The sequence below is a fragment of the Mustela nivalis genome (genome assembly GCF_964662115.1).
Source record: "Mustela nivalis genome assembly, chromosome: 1".
Classification (NCBI taxonomy): Eukaryota; Metazoa; Chordata; class Mammalia; order Carnivora; family Mustelidae; genus Mustela; species Mustela nivalis.
In genome coordinates, this window is record NC_139020.1 from 131,450,841 (window position 1) to 131,478,750 (window position 27,910).

Genomic DNA, 27,910 nt, shown 5'->3' on the forward strand with positions numbered 1-27,910 from the left:
CAGCTGACCAGGTTTTAGGCTTAGAAAAAGCAAAAAGGTCCTCTGGGCCAAAGCCCCAAGGCCCCTGTGTTAGGAACAGGTGTGGAGGGTATGCAAGAGGGAGGCAGGGGGAGCAGCCACCTATGGCCTGTGAGATCAGACTGGGGGCATAGAAGGTGCTTGAGCAGCAGGTGATGTGAGCAAAATGGTATCTTATGCAGGAAGAGAAACCCAGCAGCTCTGGGAATGATGGGCAGAGTGGGAGGAGAGACAGACAGCTAGAAGACAGACTGTCAAGGGACGCCTTCATGAGCAGGAGCCGAACTAAGGAGGTTCTGCCCATTCCCACAGATGTAGTACTGGCTTGGCCACATGTGCATGCCTGTGTGTGTACGTGTGTAAGTGTGTGATGTTGTAGCATTCTTAAACTAAATTCCCTTCTATGGCTGCTCCCAGCCCTCTCTGTCCCTCTCACAAATCCTTCTCTCTGTGAGCCCACAGGAAGGATGGACAGGGCAGAGATTTTCCAAAGCTCGGGGGTGAAAGGGGAGGGGTGTTGGGAAGACTGGGCCTAATCTACATACTCTCCTCCCCCATGAAAGTGAGGGGTTGAGAGATTCCAGCAAATCACCTCCTGCTTCTTCATGTGTCAACGTTCTTCACAGCGGTCCACCAAGGTTTCAGCTGCCCACCAGCGGGAGAACAGTTACGTCCCAGGAGATAGGGCCCCACAGTTGACTAAAAAGGAACCGCCGGGGAGAGCTGCAGCTGTGAGCCCATCTACAGACAGCATGTGGAGAGACAGAGGATGCGCCCCCCAAAGTACCCTCTGTAGGGTTCATCCCTGTGACGTCCCAGAATAGGCGAAAGCATTCCTGGTGATGGGAGGCGCATCAGTGATAACTCAGGTGAGGAGGTCTGGAGTCTGGGAGGGCGCGAGAGCTTTCCGGGAGAGGGAAGTACTCTTGTGTCTTGATGGGGCCATTGTCATGCCATGCAAACACCTGTCAAAACTCACTTGGTTGAGTCTTTAAGATCCACTTTACTGTATGTGAATTCGAATTCAGTTAAGAAAAAAATAGGCTACCAATTATTAAATTAAAAAAATAGGAAAGCAAAGAGGGGTAAGGAGGGAATCAGAAAGAGTAGAATGTGGCTCGGCTTCTCAAGGGACCACTTAGGGTAAACTGAGGCATCCACCAGCCCTAAATGTGAGCCTGCTGCCTCACTTGGCCGCTATGGTTGCCTGGACAGATGGATGCAGGCCAGGGAGGGGCTCCTTAAGATCATGCACCTCGGGTGCCTCCCCGGCTCCCTAGCCCCGGCTTGGTGTTGCCCGTGGACGGAGCTACCCAGGCTTCAAGGAGAAGGCATCCTGATTTGGGGTCAGATCTCCCCATTATTAATGTTGGTGACTATAGTGCTAATAGCCCACTGTTGCCCAGAAACCTTACTGCTCATGTCATCACTTAATACATATTCCCTGTACAGGGCACCTGGGTGGCTTAGTCGGTTCATGCTGTGAGACCTGGGATGGAGCCCTGCTCAGCAGGGGGTCTGCTGGAAATTCTCTCTCCCTCTGCCCCTCCCCTTGATCATGTGCTCTCTTTTACTATCAAAAGACAGATTTTGTATGTGTATGGTCTACTGTATTCCTATCATCTCACTTTTTCTTAATTTTTAAAAATATTTCTAGCCTATATGGGTTGTCCGTGAGCTTTTTCGAATTTCCAAAACATCTCCCCATTGTGTTGATTGAAAAAGGTCTCGGGGCGCCTGGGTGGCTCAGTGGTTTGGGCTGCTGCCTTTGGCTCGGGTCATGATCTCAGGGTCCTGGGATCGAGCCCCGCATCAGGCTCCCTGCTCCGCAGGAAGCCTGCTTCCCTCTCTCTCTCTCTCTGCCTGCCTCTCTGCCTACTTGTGATCTCCGTCTTTCAAATAAATAAATAAAATTAAAAAAAAAAAAAAAAAAAAAAAGGTCTGCAGTATACTATGGAGTATTATGCCTCCAACAGAAAGGATGAATACCCAACTTATGTAGCAACATGGACGGGACTGGAAGAGATTATGCTGAGTGAAATAAGTCAAGCAGGGGTGCCTGGGTGGCTCAGTGGGTTGGGCCGCTGCCTTCGGCTCAGGTCATGATCTCGGGGTCCTGGGATCGAGTCCCACATCGGGCTTTCTGTTCAGCGGGGAGCCTGCTTCCCTCTCTCTCTCTGCCTGCCTCTCTGTCTACTGTGATCTCTGTCTGTCAAATAAACAAATGAAATCTTTAAAAAAAAAAAAAGAAAGAAGTCAAGCAGAGAGAGTCAATTATCATATGGTTTCACTTATTTGTGGAGCATAACCAATATCATGGAGGACAGGGGGTGTTAGGAGAAGGGAGTTGGGGGAAATTGGAAAGGGAGGTGAACCATGAGAGACTATGGACTCTGAAAAACAATCTGAGGGGATTGAAGTGGCGGGGGTGTGGGAGGTTGGGGTACTAGGTGGTGGGTATTATAGAGGACACAGATTGCATGGAGCACTGGGTGTGGTGAAAAACAATGAATACTGTTTTTCTGAAAATAAATAAATTGAAAAAATTAAAAAAAAATTTAAAATACCATATTAAGGAATTTATACACCAAATCATTGCAATAACAAAGTAAAATATGAAAAATATTTAAAAAAAAAAAAAAAGGTCTGCAGTGAAGTGGCCCCGCCTCCGCTGCCCATCCTGCGATACGCCTTGCAGAAGCCCTCAGCTGTTACCCATAACCACCTCATCTTAAAAGTTTGGGCCTTGTAGTGTTTCCATTGATGACAGGGCTGCTGGGAATTCTCGGGCCTTTGAGACGCACACACCGCGATCTCCTGGCACTTCCCGGGTCAAGCACAGGGCCGAGCAGCTGGGGCTGAGCCGGTAAGAGACCGCCATGGGCCAAGACTCGAGGAGTGGGAAAGGTCGATATGGGAAGGACTTCTAAGAGAGAATGCCCTCTCTGAGATCAGATGTGTGTTTGTGTGTTTCCTCTGCTGTGGGCTGGGAGAAGGGGCCAAGGTTCAAGTTTGGCTGGAATGCCAGCCGCCCAGGACACACGTGTGAGGAGAGCCCTGCGGAGTCCTCCCTGGAAAACAGCACTCCCTCCCCCTTATCGGGGGTACAGCCGGGATGGGCTAGGCCTGGGAGTGCTTTACATATATTAACAATGTAATCGCCACAACTCTCCTGTGAGGTAGATGGGGTTCTTATCCCATTTTAGAGAAGAAAAAACTGAGGCACAGAGAAATTAAGTAACTTGGCCAGAGTCTCACAGTGAGTAAGAGGCAAAGAGAGGCCATGAATGCCACAGCCGGGATCCTGTGCGTCCACTCACCCCAAGGCTGGGAGTTTGGGGGCCCTCCTCCCTCTCTCCTCAGGCCCCATGGTTCCCAGGCTGGCTCCAGGAAGAGGTCACGTGGTGGCTCCCTCCCCACCCCTCATGCTCCTTGCCTAGAAAATGGGTGTCCCAGCAGCTGCGGGGACTAAGGGAGGCCTTGTCTGCAAAGGCAGCAGTGTGTGTTAGCAGCAGAGGGGGTGTTCTGGCAGCGTGAATGCAGAACTGAGGCTGCTCACGACAGAAACTACCCCAAGAGGAATGAGGCATGGAGAAGACCCTTTCCCCTCTGCCCACTGAGCACCGCCAGAGTCCTTCAGGGCTGCCCCCGTCCCAGGCAGGCCCAATGGGGAAAGCCCACATGCTAGACGGAGCCAGTGGGGTCCATGGCCTCTCTTTGCCTCTTACTCACTGTGAGACTCTGGCCAAGTTACTTAATTTCTCTGTGCCTCAGTTTTTTCTTCTCTAAAATGGGATAAGAACCCCATCTACCTCACAGGAGAGTTGTGGCGATTACATTGTTAATATATGTAAAGCACTCCCAGGCCTAGCCCATAAATGCTTGCTAAGTGGGCCTTTCCCTGCTGGGAAAACAATTTAAGGCTAATCACAGAAGGATGTTGATAAAAGACTTGTTCCTATAAGTAAGAAAACCTGAGTATTCATTCTTAATTTGAGTCACTGCAGGTTAATAATGTAGAGATTTTGCCCTCAAAGAGAAAGTGGGCGCAAATCCCAGCTCTACCACACACCACCCGTGACCAACTTGAGAACTGTTCTGGCCTTCTCTCCCGCCCTCCTCCCTCATCCTACCGAGGGCCTCCTCCTCCTGGCTTTGGCCAATGGGCTGTTGGCAGACATGGTGCAAGCCAGAGTCTGAGTTGCATGTGCACAGTGGGGCTTACTCACTTGCAGGGCTGCTCTCACCATCAGAAAATTGTGTCCTTGCCTGCTTGTCTAGGGACAATGACCTTTCAGAGACCCTTCCATAAATCATCTCCTTTAATTCCTACCAGTCTCCTAGGAGGTGGTCTTGTCATTCCATTTTGTAGGTGAGGAAACTGAGGCCTCCCTTGGGTCTCAGGATTTTTTCTCCCATTGCAGCCTTGGTTGGTGGCACCAGGAGACATGACGCCTCTGGACTCAGGGCAGAGCTTGGGATTTGAGCTTTCCCTGAGCAGGAGTTTCTCCGGGATCAGACTCTCCATTGAAAAACCCCGTCCCCTCCAGTAGGCATTGAGTAGGTTCAGAAAAGAAAAGAGGGTGCCTGCATTTTTCTCCTCAGGCAGACGGGGCATTGAAAAGGTTCTCTCAGGAAGAGATCATTTGCCCCAGTGCATCTAATTAAGTGTGGTTAGCGTCTGGAGGGAATGAGCCGCTCTTGACCGTCCCTGGGAGGTTTTGAAGTTGACGGCTGCCGGAGGATAATTTCTTGAGAAGAGGCCGAGAAAAAATTACCTGAGGATAATTGTTTCAGATGCTGCCTCCAGGAGCCCTCAGGTCTCCAGAGAGGAGAGACAGTGCTTGTTTGCTGGCGGAGAAGGAGAGACGGGATGTGGACAGGAGTCCCAAGGCCGGGGAGTATTCCAGGGGCCCTGAACCTGATTCCTCACCAGCCAGCTGATCCCCGAGTGTCCCAGAGTCCAACGGAACTCACAGCCTTTGAGGTTGGCATTGGGGACAGAGGGGGACAAGTCAGATAAGGGAGGGACAGAGGGGACACTGAGGCAGGAAGTGGCTGAGGACAGATTTCACTGCCACGACCAACTGGCCCCATTCTCACCCATGTCCAGGAGGGTGGGGAGTTGAAGCCCCTTCAAAGCAAAGTTCCCACATGAACGTTGTTTCTTCCCAAGCCCCTAACATGCCACAGACCTTCATCCTATCCCTTTCTTGTTATGACCCTTGCTGGTTTGTACTACCACCCCCATTCACTGATGGAGAAACCGAGGCTCAGTGAGATTAAATGACTCGACCAAGGTTGTCCCACTGACTACCACATCTGGGCATGTGTGTGTGTATGAGAGAGAGAGAGAGAGAGAAAGAGAGAAAGACTTCAGAGCCGTGCTCTTTGGGGAAAGTGGGATTCAGTTCCTGTCTCTGCCCTGCTTCTAGACGTAAAGCATATGTGGGACTCCTGGCCTGGCTTCTGTTGGGATGTCACTGAAATTGAGAACGTGATACCTTATTTATTTGGCGTTAGAGGATGTGGTACTCTTCAAGTCTGTTTGCTAGTGCTCACTAGTTGAAGTGTTTTGATTTCTGTAATTGTCCATGAGTTGAGGTGAAAATTGCTCTCAAATGCGTGCCATCTGTTGTCTTGTTGAGGGGCATAGGAAGCATAGCTCAGTCTTTTCCAGGGGCTTCTGGTAACTGTTGGGAAGGGTCCTCGGTGGCAGTGACACAGGTGCCTTCTGGCTTGCTGATAGAAATAGGATTAGTCATCTGGCTCTGAACGGCTGCATTTTCAGCTTTGTGGGGTGCTCCTCTGGTCTCACCCCCATGGCCTGCTGTCAGCTGTTAACTCCAGCTGCCATCAAAAGCCGCCTCCACGCCTTCTATGCCGCTGTGGTCAGGAGAGAATATGGCCAGGCCTTTAGGTTGGTGTAAAACATGCAGTAAAGCACGTGAGGCGAGGCTGGCGGGGCTTCTCTGGGGACTCTGACACAGAGGACTGTCGCTCCCCCGTGTCTTGTCTGCTTTCTTCCTGACTCTTGGTTGTGTTACCGAGTGAAGATTTGTGCATGACAGTGGAGTAATGGTAACAAGGATCTGTGGCTGGAGGCGAGCAGGAGTCCAGTCCATGCGTCAAAGGCCGTTTAAGAGCCTGCACAGCAGTGTCATTAGCAACTTTATTTGCAACAGTCCCGAACTACAAAGAGCCCAAGTGCCTTCAGGGGATGAGTGGATAAACCGCTATGTCCACGCTGTGGGAGTCTTACGCAGCAACAAGGGGAGCGAGCGATTGCTATACACGCCTTGGATGGGTGGCAGAAGCATTAGGGCTGAGGGGGAAGCCAGTCCCCGAGGCGGGTCACACACTGATTCAGTTTACAGAACACTCTCAGATGAGAAGACGGTAGCCATGGAGGACAGGCCCCCGGGGGTTTGGGTGACAGGGAGGCCACCGCTGTGGAGGGGCGGGAGGGAGTCCTCAGGTGTCCTGACTGTAGGCGTGGCTCCACGAATCTGCACATGGGGCCACATTTCACAGAACCGCTCACACACCCACACAAGTGCTTGTGAAAAGGGGTGAAGTCGGAGTAAGACCTGCAGTGCACTTGACAGTAAGGTACCAATATCCATTTCCTGGTCATGAAACTGTTCTCTGGGTGGGAATGCATTTTCATTGGAGGAAGATGGGTGAGGGTGAACGCTCTGGTTTTTTTTTTAATAAGGTCTTATTTATTTGATAGAGAGATCACAAGTGGGCATAGAGGCAGGCAGAGATATAGGGGGAAGCAGGCTCCCTGCTGAGCAGAGAGCCCAATGCGGGGCTTGGACTCAGGACCCTGAGATCATGACCTGAGCTGACGGCAGAGGCTTAACCCACTGAGCCACCCAGGAGCTTTTTATTTTTTTTTTCTTTTAAGAGATTTTATTTATTTGTCAGGGAGAGAGAGAGAAAGAGAGAGAGAGAGGGCATACAAGCAGGGGGATCAGCAGCCTTCCCACTAAGCAGGGAGCCTGATGCAGCACTTGATCTCAGGACCCTGGGATCATGACCTGAGCCACCCACGTGTCCCTATTTTGGCAATTTCTATGTGAATCTAATATTATTTCAAAATAAAAAGGTAAATTTCTTCTTTTTTTTAAACCTGTGCAAGAGGGGCACCTGGGCAGCTCAGTCAGTTGAGTCTGGCTCTTGATTTCAGCTCAGGTCATGACCTCAGGGTCGTGATATCAAGCCCCACATCGGGCTTCACACGCGTGTGAAGACTACCTAACGTTCTCCCTCTCCCTCTGCTTCCTTCTTCCCCCTGCAATAAAAGCCTATGTAAGAGAGCCAGTAGAAACCTTATGTTCTCAATTCTCTCTCCCATCTTTCCACCTAATTGTGAAGTATCCATGTATGTATAATGTTGAAATATAAAATCACTTTTACCAAGTTGTTTTTTCTGGTTTATCATCACTATCATAATAATAACCACAATTATTATTCATCATGACTTTTTCTAAGCTCTTTCATTTACCCAAACCAATGACCCCGATTTGTAACATCTATGAGACCAGAGGAGGCTGGGGTAGGAAAGGGGCTGGCAAGAATGGGGACATTGGACTGTTGCCTCCATAAAGACACCTGTGTTGTTTTTCTTCCCCACTACCTCTTCCCTAGTGCCTAGAATGGTGCCTGAAATGCTCAATAAATATTGCTGAATGCATGTACGTGTCCCTACGTCCGTAGGATCTGCAGGGGTGCTTTCCTTGGGTACTCATAGCTATATTTGACTATTTGGAGGTAGAATATAGTTTTATTGAGTGAGAAGAGGGAAGGGGAGGGAGGGGGACTAGATGGGGGAGGAGAGGAGGGTATTTACTGAACACAGTCCAGAACGCGCTCTCAGGCCTCCTCCCAGGCAACCCGCACCCCCACTGACTGGCAGCAACCATTTTCTAGTCTATCCCTAGAGACTCCTCTTTGTCTTTTCTTGAACTTTATTGAAGTTGGATCCTAGTAGGTATCCCTCCTTGTCTGGTTTTTGTAGCTGACCCTCCGTCTGTGGGCTTCATCTGTGTCTGTAGCACGAGCTCGTTCCTTTGTACTGAGCGCTTTCACGTTGCGTGGCTGTTCTGCCATTTTCTTGACCATTCACCTGCCCATGGATGGGTGCTGTTTCCGGCCAGGGGCGATAACGAACAAGGCTGCTCTGAGTGTCCATGTGTGAGTGGTTTTGTGAGATGTGAATTTCATTTTGCTTGAGTAAATACCTAGGAGTGTGATTGTTAGTGGGCATGTCTGACTTTATTAGGAGCTGCCTAACTGTTTTGCAAAGCCCTTGCACCATTTTGCACTCCCATTAGAAATGAAGAGTTCTAGTTCCTCCACCTGTTTGCCCGACTCCCTTCCCCCCACCTCCTCCTGCCCCCTCCCACCCCACTCCTGTCCAGACCGGAAACAGGAATGGACTGTAGACTCCCTGCTGGGCTGATTCCTTCTCCTCCATGCCCTTCTCCTCATGGCTATTTGTGTAGTGCCCAGATCCCATGCTCTGGAGGGATGGTGAGCAGAGCCTGTACCCTGAGCTCTGGAAGTCCACACTCTAGACCCCTACAGTGATTTCTGTCCGGTTACTCCCTTCTCATTTCACCAATAAGGAGACAAGACTGGCCTGAGATCACCCAGGGAGAAGCAGGGCCAGGTCAGAAACTCAGATTCTTATTTCCAGTTCCTGCTCCTTCCTGACACCAGATAATTCTCTGCAGACTATCTTTCTTTCCTTTTATCCCAGCCTTTCTGCCTTTGCTCATGCTGTTTTCCTATCGTAATGCCAGTGTCCCTAGGTTCCCATCGGACACAGACTGGCTGTTCTGAGGTGATTCCTTAAATCTGAGCTTTGAACTTCGGCTCTGAACCACAGATTTTCTAGAAGCCTTCACCTCCTACAAACACAACTGCAGAGTGAGAAGAAGGTCCCAGAGAAGCCTCAGATTCCTCAGACCTTCCTGGAGGTGGCCCTTGCTGAGAATCTTCCCCAACAAGGAACTTCCCCTGCTGCCTCCCGGCTCAGGACCTCACCTCTGCACATGCTGCTGCTCCTGCTGTCCCGAATACCTCCCTCCAAAACCGCTTGGTTGACTCTGAGTTCCAGCTCCACTTCCTTGGGCAAGCCCACCTGCTACCCCTTCTTCCTGGTTTAGGGCACATGCCTCTTCTACTCCTGAGTCTGCCTTTCCCGATTCACAATTGTCGTACTTGGACTTGTCAGGAGATATACATGGGGGTGGCAAGTTCCCCAAGGTCAGTCCCTTGGCTGGGCTGAGTATGTGGCCCTCTGGATGCACCCCAGTCCAGCACACATGGGTTCCTAGTAAAGGGCTCGTGGGGCCTGTCACGTCCATGTAAAGGGCAGTGAAGTTTACTCCTTAGAATATGTGGTTTTTGGCCCTTCCTCATGGCCAGGGGTCCGGGTGGACAGGCCAGTGCCTCCTGGGCATTTGCCATGAGTCATGCCCTTTCCTTATTTTAAGGAAATAAGGAAAGGGCATGACTGCTCCTCACACGTGTCTCGAAAGGCAGGCAGTGTGTATCACTCCCAGGTAAGAGAATGGAGGTCCAGAGAGGTTGTACAAGTTGTTCAAGGGCACACAGCTTATGTGGGTCAGAGGCCCTTCTTGAACCCAGATCTGTTGTCTGTACAATCCCATATTCTTGCCCTCACACACCTTTTCCATGGAGAGGATCCTTGCTCTGGGTTCGTAATGGGAGAGTTGCACAAGGTATGGTACATGAACCAAAATTGGTTAAATTTTGCACCAGATCTGTACAGGAAAATCTAGGTCACTCATTGAAGGCTGACTTGTCCCTCCGAAGAAATGGGTCCATGTCTCCAGGGTGACTTTGGTCACAGACATCAGGAGCAGACTCACAGTTACGGGGCTCTTTCCCAGGTGTTCCTGAGAAAAGGCGTCCAGGTATGGAAGTTGTTCTGCAAGCCCTCAGAGCTCAGGGAACACCGGCAAAGAGATGGGACAGACCAGAACTTTCCTGGGGGGGTGGAGGCAAGGTGAGAGAGAAGAGGTAGTCTCTGTGGCGGGGGGATACTAGGGTATTTTATGGCAGGTGGTAAGAGACCTGCTCCTTCTCCAATGTTCGAGTGAATCGCCATTGCCACCTAGCTGAAATTTTGTTCAAAGAGCATTCTGGGAAAAGAACTTCCAAAATCCCTCTCAGATGGAAGCTTAGAGCCAGCATATTGCTCCTCCAACCCCAGTCTGGAATTTGCTTTGGAATCTACCCTCCTGGGTCTCCAGACATACCTTCTGCTCTTGGACATCTGACCAGGTCTCACTTCTTTGCCTAGGAGTTCATCCAGATCTATTACGGGTTAAAAGCCACTTTTTCTCATTGCATCTTCCCCTGAACGACAGCTGTGGCTTTGAGCAGCTCTCTTCTTGGCTGAATGGAGTCCTCCAAGACATGTGGCCCCTCAGCTCTGTACACTCTTACAGAGTTGGATAATATCATGGCCATTTCTTTGAGGAATCCTCTGAATTTTTAAACTGTAGGCACTGACCCAGTAGTGGGTCCTGGGATTAATTTAGTGGGTCATGCCCAGCACTAATAAAATAAGGTAGAAGGTGTTAGAATTGGAAGGCATCACTGGCAGCATGAGCAAGTTTGTTTCGTGAACCTTCTCTTTCAGTTGCATGTGTGAGTGTGGGAGTCCAGGGTATGGCAGAGGCAGCTGACCTCCTCCAGATCTGTGCTCCCCTCCCACAGAATATGCGTGTCCCTTGGGGTTGGGCGGAGGAGGGGGCTTCCTGGCTAGGAATGACTGTTCCCAGACTCTTGCCTCTAGCTGGTGCCCCTGGATGACTTGCTCTCATCAGTGGAACGTGATTGAAAAAGACATATTCGTTCTGGGTCAGGGTGGCTGGGTTCATAGATCACCGTGTGGAAGAGAGCCACCCTCAGACCAGGATAGCCTTACATTTGCAGTTATGTGAGTGAGAAATGAACTTTTCTTTTGTTAAGCCGCTGACATCCGGGGACCTGAGTTACAGCCCTTAAGGTTATCCTGTGTCGTATGCTGTAAAATGTTTTTCTTAATGTGCGTTATGGTCAAAAAGTCTTGAAAAAAGTACCTGATCTATAAACTCCTTTATTTTTCACATGGAGAAACCAAGTGTCAGAAACTGAGGGGCTCCCCAGTCTTCTGATTGAGTGGGGGCTGGGGATAAACGTGTGGCCTGAGTGGGCTTTGTGTCTTGCTTAATGGAGCAGAGCTGACTGCAGGAGCTGCGGACTCCCGAGACAATGCTCCTCCCACACCCACCTGGGGGCAAGGAGCTGACATTTGCGCTCTGCTACTGGGGACCTCTGCCCGCAGCTAGGGACAGGAAGGGTGAACTCTCCCTGGCCTCCTGAACTGTCACCTGGCCTGTGCTCAGGCTCTGTGGTTAACATCTCTGTGGCACACCGACAGACTTTCTCTGAAAGTCTGAGTTTCTCTGAATCTCTGAGGTGCAGGATTCTGAGAAACCCAGCAGCAGCTTGGCCGCCACCACCAGAGTACTAGGTGAGTCACCCACACACGCCCAGGAATGACATCTCTTTATTTCACCACACAGGGAGTTTGGGCCATGGTGCGGACGCGGACACAGGCAGGTGGGACCACACAGAGGCCCCTGTGCTCAGGCATCCCATAGACCAGGTGCCCAGGTGCTCGAGGCCACTCTCAGACGTGTGCGGGGAGGGAGCAGGGCTTGTGACTTCCGCATCCCCATGGGGTTACTGTAGGAGTTGATAAAGCAAGTGGCAGCTGGACCCAGTACTTGATACTTGATTCTACTCACAGCACCCTGAGAGGCGGCTACGCTCAGCTACCTCCGTCCCGGGCATGTTGCAGACCAGGAAATGGAGGCTGTCAGAGCTTCCTTGTCACACTCAAAAAACCCTTTTAATTGGCTGAGAGTGGGCTGGTGCCCTGGCATTTGGAGAGTTAACACAGGCAGGGCTCAGGGCCCTGGAGTCCAATGGCATTAATTCTCCTCTGGATGAGTGGGGGTTGGGCAGGAGTAGTGACACTGGCCTCCATCTCACTTTGGTCTGTCAGAGCTGACTCCAGCTCTTTCCCTAGGCGTAAGGTTTATGGGAATGAAAGCAAAGGATGACAAAGAGGCTTAGGAAAACCCTAGGGGAGGAACGGGTTTTCCAGTCTCCCAACTCCTGCACTCTTGGGCTGCTCAGGTCATCTCCTCAGCTCCTGCACCTCCATACACTGCTCTTGGGTCATCACCCACAGCCAGTGGTCCAAGGGAAGTCACTGCGAGGGAAGCATGGTCCAGCTGTGTCCCTGCCCAGGCAGTAAAAGGAACTGGACTTTCTGAAGAGTTTCTGCTACATCATTCTCATTTGACATTATGTCCTTCATTCATTCACAAAAGCAATGCATTGAGTAAGAAGGCGTTGCCTGGCTCCCCTACTGGATCCCTGAAGACTGGGATCTTGTGTCTTGTTCACTGCCCTTGTATAGTAAGTTCTCAATAAACATGGGTGAATGAATTGCTAATGCTCAGGCCCTCTCTTCAAGGAAGGAAGTGCGAGTTCTGGGCATAGAAGGTTGGGAAAGATGGATGGTCTCAAGATGGAGTTTAGAGGATGAGTCCTGCTGTTAGGGAAGCTGGACTGGATGGATCCTGACGGAACCACCAAGCGGCACTCAAGAGACTTTGGAGGATCGGAGGTTTATTTGATGCTGGCGGGCTCAGGGGAGAGTAATCTTTCAAGGTCTTGTTGGGTCCGTTATCAAAGGAATGAGACTGAGACAAAGTGGAAGTTATGTAAAGCTTTATTCTATGCCAAGCATTAGAAGTCAGTCTGACTGGCCAGGACCACCTCTGAAGAGAGTGACGACCCCTTGGTCTTACAGGCTAGTTTTATAGGGCATAATCACAGACCTCTACATATGTGGCTTCGGCTGATTGGATGTTTCCACCTGTCTGGCCTTGTTTTAGGTGTGTGTTTTAGTAACAGTTACCTGGAACCAATATCAATAACTGTTGAGGTGTTTATTAAACAAAATGGCCTTGTTTTAGGTGTGTGTTTTAGCAACAGTTACCTGGAACTGATATCAGCAATTGCTGAAGCATTTATTAAACAACCAAATGTCTACCTAGGCAACATGGAGTCACTATGGCCAAGTAGGCCCAGGCAGGCCCTAGGGGTTTAACAGGTTTTAATGTGGAATTGGCCCCAACAGTCTGAGCCCCCAGCACAATGGGGGTAGTTTATCCACTTCCACTTCTGTATCTGTGCCACTCTTGCGACTGCAGCCGGTGGGGCAGGAGGGAAAACCCAGAATGGTCCTGGGGCCAGGACGGGGATTCCCCTGCTGGATTGGTCAGCCACCTTAGAACACAGATTTCCCTTGTCATTCCCTGCCTTGGGTGCCCCTTTAAACACCTAGTTTAGAGGGCGTCATCTTTATTTTTCAAGGGGTGGTAGTGAGTAAGGAGCAACTGGAGTCTGATCTTAGCAATTTGAGCAGTGGTAAATCTCGTAAGGGCATTAAGAATACAAGAGCCAAATGCTACTGAGGGAAGGAGCAGAAGGAGGGGCCCGATGAGGGGGGGTAAACCAGGGGAACCATTGTAAGAAGGAATCCCACCAAATCACCTGTTGGAGTGCTTCCCACCAGTGATTTACTCGTTTGTGTAACTGGGTCAGTTTCTTGGACCACCCTTGGCTCATTAGTTTAGAAATATTTCTCCTGTAAGAAGAGGCAGAGTTCCTCTTGGATGGCTGTGAGCAAGTTGAGCCCGCACCTGCTTTGGAGGACCACTGAGGCCAGTAAAGCCAGCTGGTGCTGCAGGGCCAGGACTGACTGAGGGCAGAAAAATCCACCGTGAGTTGTTGAGTTAGCCCCTGGTCATGAACCTGTGACATTCCCACGACAGTGGTGCCACGGGCCGCTCCCGACACCGCCAGGAGGCTCACAAGAAGGGAATGGCCATGGGGGAGCGTAAGAGGGCAGCTAGGAAGTCTTCATATGAGTGAAGTGTGGCTCCAGGGAGGACTGGAATATTGGGTAAGAGACTGACAAGCATGCATGACTGATTGTGCGGGGTGATGCAGGTGTACACACCTTGATCACAAGCCAGAAAAGTGTTGTTAGGCACACAAACCCGACTGAGGCCCATGATGGGAGAGGAAGAATTTCCATACAGTGGTACTGGGGTCAGAAAGGGATAGTCTGAGGTCCCTGGTGAGATGGGTGGTGACACGTGGATCAGTTGAGGATGACACCTAGGTATTGGACACGATCAGGTTTCATACAGACCCAGCAGTGAGATGCTAGAAGTGGATCTAAATGGTTAAGTGCTTGGTGGGAGGCGTTAATCATATCTAATAGTTGCGCTAGGGGTGCTTGCTGTGTGTGGATGGGGGACCCAGGGATACGCCAGGGCGAGTTATTCTCTCTCTGACTCTGGGGTTTGACCGTAAGGCTTGGGGCGAACATGGACTTAATCATAAACTTGACCATGTAGTTGGTCCCCAAAGAGTGGTACTGGCCCAAGAGAAGAGTGATTCCCATGGGTCATGAGGTAACACTGGGCTTCAGGACTGACATGGTGAGAATAACACAGTGTTCACTGAGACAAGAGGAACTGGTGACATTGTGTGACAGAGAAATCTGGATGTCACTGCGAGGTTTGAGGCTCTACCACCCATTGGACTATTGTTCCATTCCCAGCCAAGTCACCACCCATGACTCCCATCCTCAAGCCCGAGCAGAACCGAGGGCAGGTGTAGGGCTACTGAGGCAGAGGGCCCCCACAAATGTAGATATCTACCAGTCGGTAACCTGAGTGAAGGCCATGGTGAGAACACCATCTATGAGGTTTCCAGGAGGTATACAGAAGTTGACATCCATTGAAGTGGAGGTCAAACTTTGGTATGTGCCATTCCAGGTGGAAGAAGCCAGTGGGGGCACTGGTGTGAGATTGAGGGAGATAAGCTGGAAAGTAACAGTGATCTGAGAGTCTGGCTCCCCTCCTGGGTTGGGCGGGCTAAAGGCAGTGAGGAGGAACAGCACACCAGGTAGCAGAAGACCAGGACTGACTGGGGTCAGGAAAACCATAGTGAAATGCGCTTAGGAGTAGACAGCGGAGGGCCAGTAAAAGTGGGGTCCATGACCTTAGTTAGAGGAAGCCATTGTGGCTAACCTGATAGCAGATAAAACCTATGGAAAGTAAGTGCAGTAATACACCCTAGGGTCACCCAAAAAACAACAACAATGGCAAGTCTCTGCGGGGGGGCGGGGGGAGTCCAGTCAGAAGGGGCAACAGTGTAGAGTTTGACCCCCAGGATGAGGGATGTTATGCTGATGAGAGCTAGGGACCATGGCAAGCAGGTGTCCATCAGCCAGTGGGGTCTCATTGGAGGCAAAGTCGGAGGGGGTCTGGGGGTTTGGCTGGACTTCGCACCTGTGTATCTCCTTGTCTTTTTTATTTTTTTTACTCTGGAATGGTGGACCCATGGAGTGACACCAGAGACCTTAAGGGCAGCAGAGATGGTTAGAATAATAGAGTGAGGCCCTGTCCACTGTGGTTTGAGGTCCTTTTCCCCAACTTTTACTCAGACCAAGTCTCCTGCCTGGAAGGCGTGCACCTGGGACCCTAGGGAGATTGAGGTCCTCTCAATGCTATACCTTTGTAAGTTATTTAGGGTGGCCCCCAGGGCCTGAAGTTGTTTTTCTATCTCTTTATCCCCAATCTGATATAAGTTACCTGGAAGGCTCCCCAGGCGTGGGGGAGGCCATCCATACACTAATTTAAAAAAAGGGGAGAAACCTAGCATCCCGGGTATGCAGTGGGCACGCAGGAGGGCTAGGGGTAGCAGATCTGGCCATGGGAGGTTAGTCTCCTGACAAAACTTTGCTGAGTTTCGTTGAGAGTGTGACTCATCCGCTCTAATTTCCCTGAGTTTTGGGGCTGGTGGCGGTGTGGAAGCTCCAGGTGATGTTGAGAGACTTGGACAAGACCTATATGCAGGCCCCTTGTCACTATGGATTGTTTATGGCAGGCCAAACTAGGGGATAATCTCCCACGTGAGGCCTTTGGCTACTTCCCAGCTTTGCTCCGTCCTGGTCGGGAAGGCTTTGACCTATCCAGAGTATATGCATATTATTATTAGGACATATCTGAACCCCCTGCTCAGCTGCATATCTGTGAAATCTATTTCTAGGTCTCTGAAAGGGGTTACTCCCATCCTCTGGACACCTGGCAGGGGTTGTGGTGCAGATCAAGCATTATTTTTTTTAGCACATGATATGCGTGGCTCGCTAGTTGCTTGGCATGGTGCTGGTAGCTGGCTGATGTAGCAGTGCTTCTGGAGGAGGGCCTCTGATGCAGTTTTTCCTAGATGGGTGAGTGGTGGTATTCCTTGCCCTCCCATTGCTGTTGGGATGAAGACATGCCCATCTGGCATCACCCACCATCCCTTTCCTTCAGGGTGGTCCCCTCAACCATGGCTCATTCTCTTTCCTTTTTAGTGTAACTGGGCAGAGAGACTTTTTTCTGGGGGTGTTAGGGCCATGGTGAGGGAAGGGGCTCTGTTCATGTCTTTACTGGCTATGGTCTTGGCAGCCTCATCTGCCAGACAGTTTCCCTGCACTATGGTGCACTATGGTTGTCTCCTTTCTGGTGTCCCTTACAGTGCACGATTGCTACTTCTTTTGGAAGCCAGGTGGCTTCGAGGAGTTTTACTATCCCTTCCTTGTTTTTGATAGCTTTTCCTGCAGTGGTTAGGAGGCCCCTCTCCTTATAGATGGCCCCATGCTTATGTACAGTAGCAAAGGCGTACTGAGAGTCAGTGTGGACGTGGACTCGCTTGCCTTCACTGAGGGTGAGGGCTCCGACTAAGGTATATAGTTTGGCCCATTGTGCTGACTATGGTAACGCCGTAGCCTCCACGACTTTAGTGGTTGTGGGGACTGTATAAACTGCTTTTCGGGCACTCTCTTGTAGGTAACTGCTGCCACCACTGAACGGTGTGAGCTCTGGATTCTTTATGGCTTGATCCTGTAGATCTGGACAGCTCGCGTAGACTTTATCAGTTACTTTGGAGCAGTCATAGTCTGGTTTCCCCTCTTCTGTGGGGTGAAAGGTTGCTGGGTTTAATGTTTTTACTGTTTTGAGGCTGACCTGTGGATTTTCACAGGGGAGCCCTAGGTATTGTGCTAGCCCGGAGTTGGAAAAGAAGTGGTGCTCCTGTGTGTTCATGGGGCACACAACTGCATGAGGGCATTGGCTCACCAGCTCAGTGGTGGGCCGGTATGGGCTGCTGGTGCCTGAGATAGTAGAAGTGTTTGAAGCCTAGCGCTTGAAGTTGTCCAGCTCTTTGCTGCTCTGCATACTGCCGTCTGGCCCCGGGCCACCTTGCATGGCCAGCCCCTACTGCCCAGAGCTGGTGGACTTAGTGGGGCAGCTGCATCGCCATTGTTACCTACTTGACCACCTGGGGCCTGCCCCGATGCCGCCGCCTCCTCTGTGCACCCCCCAAGGGGCTGCAGCTGTGGCTTGTTTGACTCAGGCTCCGTTCCTACCACCTTCGCAGCAGAGAGGGAGGAGGTGGGAGCTGGGGCAGCGGGCCAGGTGTCCATCTGCCGGCTGCTCAGTGGCCCTCCATGGGTGGGGCTTCTTTCAGTCTTTTTAGGCTGCTTAGATGAGGTGGTTAAGACCCTGGCCTGTCCCTGTCCTTGCAAGCAAATCACACCCAAAGGGCTAGGGTCTGGGCAATTCCTAGCCAGGACTTGATGTACAGAAACTGGTCCGGGTGTCCTGTTTCTCCTGTTAGTTCTTCGGGTGTGGCAAATTCTGTTGGGACATCCAGCGTCCCTTTTGAAGGCCATCTGACATTAAAGGTGGGCCAATCTAACTTACATAGGGTTCTTAATTTGTTGGGATGCATCTTAACTCCGTAGTCTCCTGAAAACCCCTTTAGTTTTTTGATCATGGTCTCAAGAACCGAAGGTATTGAAGAGCTTCCGCCTGTGATGAACAGGAGCTCTCATTCACTCTATGTGTACCCTCCCTGCCTGGGTGGTGCAAAGACAAACGAAGGGTGGGTGCCCCTCCAAAGGAGAGAACAATCAGATGCCACCCTCCCGGAGGAGACTTGGGTGCTCCTTAGCCATAGCGAGTCCGTATAAACCCCAGACTGGCACCCCGAAGGGCTCACCATAGATTCTATGAGGTCACCACGGAAACAGGATGGGGCCCACTCAGACTCCGTAGTCTCAAGACTGTGGAGCCACAAACACAAGCAGGCCATTCACTCACTCATGCATTTACACCAAAGTTATTACAGTTCCTCCCTCCCACCCCCAGAGTACGTGACCTGTGGAATTTCTTTCAGAAATGCTGAAAATTAGGCAGGGCGCGCCTTCTCCCTTAGAACCCCTCATTCCATCCCTAACCTGCCCTTGCCCCCAAACTGGTGGCAACAAGGGGCCAGCATGGTTGGGTTTCCTGGGCAGGGAACCAAATATAACAGAAACTGGACTGGATCCTATTGGAAGAACCAAGCGGCACTCAGAGACCTTGGAGGATCAGAGGTTTATTTAAGGCTGGTGGGCTCAAAGGAGAGTAATCTCCCAAGGTCTGAGCCCTGAGCACAAAGGGAGTAATTTATACACTTTTACTTCAGTATCTGTGCCACTCTTGCATCCTGGGCTGGCAGGGCAGGAGGGAAAACCTGGAATGGCCCTGCTAGATGGGTCACCCACCTTAGAACACAGATTTCCCTTATCACTGCTAGTCAGGGTATCGGGGAAAGTTACCCATTGCTGGATCACTACCCACACTAAAATTTAGTGGCTTAAAACAACAACAGTCCTTATGTTTATTCATGATTCTATAATTTGGGAAGGGTTCAGCTGCTGTACCTTATCTCTGCTCCATAGTGTGAACTGGGACCAAAGGATCCACTTCCAAGATGGCTAAGTCTAAGTTGGCCGCTGGCTGTTGGTTTCACATTGGCCTCTCTGCAGAAATGCTTGGGCTTCTTTGCACACGGTGACAGGGTTCTACCAATGAGTATATCAAGAAACAGGAAATAGAAGCTGCCTGTGTTCTTAAGATCTGGGCCCGGAAACTGGCATGGCATGGTATCCTCCATATTTTAATGTTAAGCAGTCACAGAGCCAAAATTCAAGGGACTCTTGATGGAAAGTGTCAAAAAGTTTTGGGGCCATGCCTTAAAACCATCACAAAGACTTCCTGGAGGAGAGGAGTGAGCAGCTAGGTACACTAAAGGTTTGAGTGTTCAGTATGGTTGGAACAGACTTGGTTGTCTGCAGCACGGCTGAGGCCTTGTTCCGGCTATACTGAGGAAGCCTCTAGTCAATGGGCATAACAGGCTGGCCAGAGCACTTCCTGTTTCCCTTTTGCTTCTAGAATGTTGCCTGTTTCATCAACAAGGGGAATCTAGCTCCCCTCCCCTTGAAACTGGATGGATTTGTGACTACTTCAATGAACAGAATGTGACTACTTCAATGAACAGATGGATTTGTGACTACTTCAATGAACAGAATTTGTGACTACTTCAACAAATCAGAATGTCTCAGATACTGGGAGACAGATGAGTCTAGGTCATAAAAGGTAAGGGGATGTCCACTTAGTGCTCACTCTCTCTTCTCTCTCTCTAGACATGCACTGTTGGAACTGAGGCACCCTGCTGTCAGGAAGCCCAGGCCACATGAGGCCACCCACAGGTGTTCCAGCTGACAGCCCAAGATTAAGATCTTAGCATCAGCCATCAGGCATCCAAGTGAGCCAGACTTCTGAGGATTCCAGCCTCCGCCTTTGGGTCTTCCATCTGAGGCCCCAGACATCAGAGGTACCAGTGACAAATCATCGTCACCGTGTTCTGTCTGCATTCCTGACCCATACAACCCATGAGCACAGTAAGTGGTTACTTCTCACCAACTTGTGGGTGACTGGGTATGTATCTCTAGCAACTGGCACAGTGGAAAAAGTGAAATAGGACAGTGGTCTGCTAGAAAGCAGTTCCATGGGCAGGAAGAGTCTGGTGGACCCCACTAGAGCAGTCTGGCTACCGATGCTGGCTTCCACCAGGTACACATTACAGAGCAAGGGGAGGCGTTTTGGATGGAGAAATCTGCTTGTGTGAGGCTTCGAACTGGGGAAGGGAGGGAGGCCTGTGGGCTAGAGCACAGCCCTGTGAGGATGGGGTGGGTGGTACAAGGGGCCACCCTTCATTCTGAGCACTTGGAGGCCCCTGGGTCAGAGCTGCTTCCAGGTGAGGAGGTAGGCAGAAGAATGAGGCCACTGGTCAGGCCCAGGAAGTAAGGGTGAGGCCTCTGTGGTGGTAGGGCGTGGGCAAGAGGGCCTGACTATGCCATGGGATGGGTGAGGACCAGAGGCTTGACGGGAACCAGGGGCTCTTGCCTGCTGTGGGACTAGGGCCAGAAGCTGAGGTGGCCAGAGGTGGGGATACCCGTGTTGAGAGATAAGGGTGCCACTGGCAGGGCAGTATACGGTACGCTCCTTTTGCAGTATGGCCTTTGCTAGCTGTCCTTTCTCTGGGAAGATCCCCTGGGAAGGGGACGTCTACTGCAGTCCCTTTCCCTCTTCACTTACACCCTGTGACATATGTCTTTATTCCTCTGAGACTGAGAGACACAGAAGAGCTCCCGCTGCTGGGGGCTTCCTCCACTGTGGCCACGATGATGTCAGGCCCTCAGGAGCCTGTTGGGCTTCCCCCAGCTGGGTACACTCTGGCCAGACCTGAACGATGGACAGCACGTGTCTGGGGGAAAGGCAGTCTGAATCGTGGCTCTAAGTACACCCTCTGCTCTGATCCTAGCTCTTGGCACCTACTGACAGGAAAGGGGACGCTCTTACTCACAGCAGCAGGAGCAGGACGCCGGCAGGAGGATGGCAGGCATGCTAGGCCTAGCTTATTGGTCTCCCTTTGGAGCCTTCCAGAGCCTCCCCAGCTGGAGGCCTTCCCTGGGCTCCCTTAGTCCTGAAAACATTTCTGGAGTTCGTAGTACAGACATGGGTCTCTACCCACCCCACCCCCCTCGCCTGGCAATCTAGGGGCCTTGGTGTGTCCCAGCATCCATGCAGCCTCACACTCTGAGGGCGTCAGGTCAAGTGTGCTGAGGGAACAGTGGGCTGAAGCTGGATGGATTCTCTGGGTCAGTGAGTCAATGATCCTTGCCTCCACAGTCTGTCACCTTTCTGTGAGAAGGGTCCTTTCTCTCACAACAAATGTGCCTCTCAGAGTACAGACATTTCTGGTGACATGTACATATTCTTAAGAGGCAAAGAATGCTGTCTATGACAGAGGCAAGTTACAAAATGAAAACAAAGCTGTCCATAGCCCCTCTAATGGCCTCGCCTGCCGTGGGGATTGGTCATGGCGGGGGGAAGCAGCTTACTCAGTGGCTGCCCCAGCCCTGGATGGGACTGCTGAGATAGTTCCTCTGCACAGCCGTCTGCAAGGACAGAGGACCCACCTTTTCCCGGTTTCCCATCGGCCTGGCTGAGGGGGAGGCAGGGGCATGGCTTCCGCCTGAAGAAGGGCCCTAAAAGGAAGATGTGTCAGTCTCATTTCCCCAGAAGCGGCCCTTAGGTAAGCTGAAGAGTGGCTGGTTTCCGTGGGAGGAGCAAACACCATCCAAGGGTGGGGAAGGGGCTCAGGAGAGGGAAGGCAATCAGTGCCTGCACTTAAGCCTGCAGGGAAGCCCCCGCACTCACCTCTCCTCAGGCAGAGATGTAGGGCCAGCAGGAGGAGGGTCCAGCAGCCCAGGGGCCATCTTCCCAAGAGCTATGCATGAGGCGCCAACCACACCTGCTCCACTGTCTCTGCTCCTGGTGGCCAGTGAGCGAGGCCAGTGTGCGTGGTCGTCACAGGACAGGGGAAGCAGGGTCACCACCACCAGCAGCATGAGCCGGCTGAGAAGTGCGCCAGGCCCTTCAACCTTTTGGCAGAATAGGTGGGTAATAAAGTCCCTCGGGGGCTATGGGCTGTGACACATGGTAGGGAAAGCCCCTTGTCGGCTGGGGATGGGTCCAGGCACAAATTCTGGCAGTGGCACAAAGGCACCACTGGTCTCATAGTTCTACCTAAGCCATACAGATCCCCCTTACCTTTCCTAGTTTGTCATTTATGACTTGGAGTGCATTCTGCACTGTGGCCCTCATCAAATCCCATGTCAGCTGGGTGTATGCAAGGCTACCAGAGCAAACCTGGTGTGTGTGTGTTGAGGGGGAGGGGTGGAGAGAGGGTGGCAAGCTGTTGGGGCCTTGCCCACAACTGGCTTCTTGGACCAGCAGGTGGAGTGGGGCCCAAACTGGGGAAGAAGGGACCAGAAGAGTTAGGCGTGAGCCCTAGGTCACTGCCTCATGTTGTGGTAAGCGTGAGGCCAGCTGGGGGGCCCCGCTGGCTGTGCCCAGGACAGGTTTTCTCTGGGTCAAGCCTGTTCAGCACTGATCCCCCACCTGGAAAAAGTCAAGCTACATTCTCAGTTTCACATTAGTCTTTTATTATTACCATATTGAATGGGATCACTTTGCCAAAAGGCGAGGTCATTTCTTAAGTCAGGATGAGTTACAGCATAAAGATGAATGAGAACAAAGCAATAGGATATAAATGGCACAACATGATATTCCATAAGTCAAATGAACTGTGCCATCGTGAGACAAATTATTATGACAACTTTTACATCAAAGTGGTCTCAAGCCTGTTTACAGGAACTTTTTATTTCTTTTTAACACTATAAAAAGAGAGCTTTTGAAAGTTAACATGGGGAAGCAGTAATGGCCCGTGAGAAGGAAGCCCAGCTTGCCAGGTGCTGTCCTTGTTCATCCTGGCCTCCTCTCCCCGCCCTGCAACCCCCCAGTGTCCCTGCTCTGGACACTCAGGGGCAGGGCCAGGTGTGTACCTACAGGAGAGGGGGTGGAATGGCCCAGTGGGCCTCCATGGGACAGCGACCCAGAGGGCCTATGTGTACCTCCCACTTCCCCCAACTCTGGTTCTATAATGACCCCAGTGGGCAGCTTCGTAAAGAAACAATAAAAACAAAAATAGGAAATCTGAGTCGACTCTGATAGGTTATCTATCCTTAGCAGACCGTATAACTGCCACTGAGCGTTATGTCTGCTCCTCATCTCTGACAAAGTGGAGGCATCATTCGTGTTCGTGGTGGGCAATCAGACCCAAAGGACCGGTGCATGGGGCTGAACTCAGATGCAGAGAAGGCAACACCCAGGGAGGCCTTGGTTTATTTTTAGTCACGCTCATTTTGCAGTGATACTATCTCTTACAGACTGCAGGTAGCAGTGAGCATTAGAAGGAGGTCAACTTTGGAAGAATAATTCAGTATAATTAAACGCTTGAAGTGTTTTATGACCCCTTGGCATATACAAAAGGTAAGGCAAAGTCATAATGATTTTCTTCTCCAATCTGTATCTTTCATGTACAATGTAGAGGTAAATTTTAACTCAAATTTCCAAACTGGTAACAGAGGAATGCATGAGACACAGGTACCTGCATTAAAAAACCAGAGGACAACAAAAATTCATCTAAGCTTTATATATATAAAATATATTTAACTGCTAATAATCAAAACATGAGAGGGCTCCACTGATTATATGTGTTAAAGGAAAACAAAAAAGATTTCAAATATTCAGGACTTTAAAAAATGTGCACTTAAACATAAGTACTTGATAAAATAATAAAAAAAGAACACATTCTTTAACAGCACTATAACTAATAAAAATGCAAACAATGCTCAACTATGAAGAATAAAAACAAGTCACTTGAAAAGATTAAGAGAGTAAGAACAACCCTCAAACCCCACGGACTATGGGAATTTGAGAATGGCACTGCCCACCTCTCACTCCCACACCCTCATGTTACTTTCTTTCAAGGAGGGAGTGGCTCGTTGGGGACCAGAGAAGCAAAGCCTCTGAGAGACCCCCTCGGTTCTCACGTGGCACGAACGTGGAAGCACAGAATGGAGGACCTGCCCCTTGTGTGTTGGAGGGCTGGGAGTTTTCGAGGACCGCTGACCACCCAGCCAACTGCAGGCAAGGAGCCTAGAGCCTTGTCGGGGAGGTGGGTGTCTGGTGGCCACTGTGGGCCCAGTGACGCTGGACTATCAGGACTCTAGCTCTCAGGGCAAAGCAGGGAACTGGGACCCACTGCCCAGGGGACAAACATCTCCATGGCCCTTTCTACTTGTGTCTTGGGAGCCCTGACGGGGGCAGCCCCACACTTCTTAGAACTGAAAACACTGACAACGCCCCGAACAGGTCCTCTGAGGGAAAAATAATGGCAACCGTGTGCAGCTGCAAGGCCAGTCACTGCATGGGGACCTTGGGAGAACACAAAGTGGGGTCAAGGTGACCCACGCAGGGCAGTAACTTACCCAGTGAGTCACTGCCAGGGGGTGCTAAGGAGGCCACTCCACGGGGGAGCCGGAGAGCTCATCAGCTTGACTCTGAGTAAGCATGGAAGGCCCAACAACCCTGTCACCTGAGCAAAAGCAGAGTTGGTGCTCCTCTCCCATGCTCACGTGTTCACAGGTTCTCCTGTTAGAGTCTGAGGACAAACTGCAGAGCTATCTGGAACCCTCTACAGTAGCTGACTTCCAGCCATCACTGCTTTCTTGGAGAGCATGTGGGGAATCAGGTCACTGTCACACAGTCTGCAGAGAAACACAAGGTGAGCAGCGGGAAGGACTGTAAACGGCGTCTAGTCTTTCACTGGTTCATATGAAAGCTTCCACCGCCTTGAGGCCTTGCCCTCCTCCGAGGGGAAGGCCTGGGTACCTGTCACTGCAGGGCGGACACTGCAGCTATCCTGTTAGAAGTCCGGCCTTCACAAAGGACAGGGAAAGGGGCCTCTCTGGGCCCTTTCTTCTTAAGGAGAGAAACAGCTCATATGATGCTTTCTGCCCAGCGAGATTCCACAAGCTGCCAGTTGAAAAGGGGAAATCTCTATTGTGTGCCGAAGCCCAGGAAGGCACCGGGCCGGTCAGAGCTGCTCCCACCTCAGCGGTGGTGCCTTGGACGTGGTACACAACCGACCCTGGGTCCTGCAGCTCCTCTGCCCTCCCAACGAGGGAAGGGCTGTGCACAAGTCCCATGTATTCCTGACTTGCGGAGCATTCTGTGGGAAGCCCTGCTCCCCTAGAAGGGAATCCAGGTCAAATACCCGGCGACTGCTACTTTAAGGCCAATGGGAGGTCCTGACTGTGGATGGGAATGAGCTTGGGTTTTTCCCTTTACTTCTCAGTTGACAGGTTGACCAGTGTATTCCAGCGCCGAAACTAGAGAAACTACACCAGAAAACAGACCATCTGGGAGATGTCTGTTCCACAGTCAGGATCACATTTTCCAATTCAAGGAAGTAATATTCTTATGACTTCTGAAATCAGTGCAGCAAAGTCTGGCTTAATGTGACCTTGTTTTCTGGTCATGAAAGATTCTAAAGGGGGAAATACAATCGTCTGAGGAGGGACAGTGATGGCCAGAGTTGATCTGGCCTGAGGTTTGGAAACGTACTCTTCAACAAATGAAAAAAACTCTAAGTTTAGACCCTGTTTCTAAAGGTCACTGTAACTTTCTGAGAGGTCAGTGATGGGTTTTTTTCAGCCTGGAATCCACCAGTTCTAGTCCATTCTGTTGTATTTGGCTCTGCTGTATGGCTTCCTAAAGGAGGAATGAAATAGGCTGAGAGAGAGACTTCCAGAGAGAAAGCCTTCTTGATATCAATTTTCCTATGCCTGATGCTCCGAGGGAGGTCAGATTTGAAACCAACTCTTCCTTCTTCTAGTTATAATTAATGGAGTTGCCACACCTAATTCTTAGTTGGGGAGAAGGAGAAGAGGAGACAGAGAAGGGGAGAAGGGGATAGAGAAAAATGATTCGAATTGTGGTTTGGTCTTTTGACAGCATGATACTGGATACTTAACCCCTGTCTACCTCAGAGCGAAGGTGGGGTGGGATAGGGCCCTGAAAGCCCTGTCTGCATTTTGGGGAACATCCGTCTGTGTACTCTGTGGCCGTCTGTCCTTCTCTAGAGGGTTCCAATGGGTTGCACTGAGGCCACAGGCATGCTGGGAAAGAAGTGTTGGTTTCAGAGGGGTCTCCACTGGGGAAGCTTCAGCTAGGCCCAGGGGCTGCTGAGGGGGGTGGCCAGTCCCCAAGAAGGAGGCCAGGGGCACTGTGGTCAGATGTCCAGGGGGCTCACAATGGTGAAGCCAGAGTCCTTGCTGTTGTTGCTGCTGTCCTCATCAGGGCTGGAACTGGGGTTGCTGGAGGAAGCTGAGGCAGGGCCCATCAGAGGGTCGGAGAACACCAGAGGGGAGCGAACCAGGGGCTCGCTTCTTCCAGAGGTGCTTCGGAGGGTGCGAAGAGGCTGGGCCTGGCCTGAGAAGGACCCCTTGGCACTGCCTCCCTCATCTTCCTTGGAGACCAGGATGAAGTCATCTGCGCTCCCTCTGTCCATGCTCCCTGGTGTTTCTGAAGAGGCCTGTGAGGTACAGTCAGAAGTACAGGTGGGTGAGAGAAGATTCCAGTGAAACAAGAGAACCTAGCAGCAGCCCTGTGAGCTGGGAGAGCTTCCCAGAAGTTTAGGCCCTGTGCTCTTCTTTGGAAAGCTGCACAGTCTGGGCCTGCTTCCCTGAAGCCCCAGAACTTCCCAATGGCACGGGGCCAGTTCCTCTGAAGCTTGCTGCTGAGTTCCCGGGGCAATAAAGTAAGCCTCCAGCTGGTTAAGTTACGAGAGGCCGGCTCAGGGGGCAGGGAGCAGGCTGGAGTCCCCACCAGCCTCACGTGGCACCAAGCCATGCGCACCACCCATCTTTCTTGGGCTTGACATGAGGACAAGGATGGCATCTCTGACCCAGCGTGTGGTCACCATGCACAGAGATGATGTGCATGGATGTGGATCACACAGAACTGGCTCCCTAACGTAAGCCCAGACCTGGAGTGATTTTACTACCTGTTTAACAAAGAGCTTCTGGAAGGCCCAGTGTGTGTGTCTCTGGAAGGCACACCGGCTCGGCCCAGGTGTGCACTTAGGGGCCCCCTGGGACAATGCTGGTAAATGTGAAAACCAGGAAGTGCAACTATAAAGTGTATGGCAAAAAACATAAAGACAGAATGGCTTTATTCTACTGTTATTTTCCTTTCATTGCAAGGAATTATGAGTAGCATTTAACTAAAAAAAGCTGACATCCATGAACCCCGGGAAAGGTTTTGGGTAAAACCCAAAGAAGCTCCTGCCCTCCCTGGGACAGATGTAAAGCTACGGTCTACCCCAGGATGTTCCAAAGCCAGCCTGACAGAAAACGTGCTGACGTAAGTGGACGTTGTATCCACGCCTGCTCAACCGCCCTCCCTGTCTGCTCTCCCCACAGTGTGGGCGGGGGGAGGGAATGGGAACTGGCCCCCAGGTCTGAAGTCTGATGAGATGTAAAGACCCCCTTGGCCGGAAGTACCCCCTGGGTCCTCTAGCCCCCAGATTGGTATGGCCTGGGCCACCTGTGGACAAAGCCGGGACAGGCAGCTGGCAACACTTCCAGAGGAAATCTGGGCTTGTCTCTCTGAACTACATGTACTTGGTGACATGGCTGAGTGGCTAAATAATGGCTCAGGTGCCTTCATCCTCTGACCATTCATTCATCTTTAAGATCTTCAACTGGGAGAAGAGAAAGAGAATTATCCTGAAGATCACTAAAGCAACAGGCCTTGAAGTGCCTCATCTCAAGTTTTAAAGCTGCTTATATTCCAACAACACATTAATTCTTACAAAACTGAGGAGAGACACAGAACGTGGCACTCAGGCAGAAGAGGAGGCGATTACT

The 27,910-nt window shown here is 51.1% G+C and overlaps 1 protein-coding gene and 1 long non-coding RNA gene across 19 annotated transcripts in view; one reads left to right on the forward strand and one right to left on the reverse strand.

Moving 5' to 3' along the window:
* The first annotated feature begins 726 nt into the window (after positions 1-726).
* Positions 727-27,215, forward strand: LOC309841734. Of its 4 annotated transcripts, none has more exons than XR_014299281.1 (3): positions 16,340-16,429; positions 19,712-19,969; positions 21,802-27,215. It is a non-coding gene; the product is annotated as an uncharacterized lncRNA (long non-coding RNA). The 4 variants fall into 4 exon arrangements; XR_014299282.1 differs by having other exon boundaries at positions 21,806-27,215; XR_014299279.1 differs by lacking the exon at positions 16,340-16,429 and adding an exon at positions 727-887 and having other exon boundaries at positions 19,712-27,215.
* The window catches only part of TBC1D5 (TBC1 domain family member 5), a 546,098-nt gene continuing 540,746 nt past the window's right edge, over positions 22,559-27,910 (reverse strand). For all 15 annotated transcript variants that reach the window (XM_082684967.1, XM_082684972.1, XM_082684966.1 and 12 more), the window contains one exon: positions 22,559-26,574. In XM_082684967.1, coding sequence (XP_082541093.1) covers positions 26,272-26,574 — 303 coding nt within the window. In that variant the 3' untranslated portion in view covers positions 22,559-26,271. The remainder of the gene's footprint in view (positions 26,575-27,910) is intronic.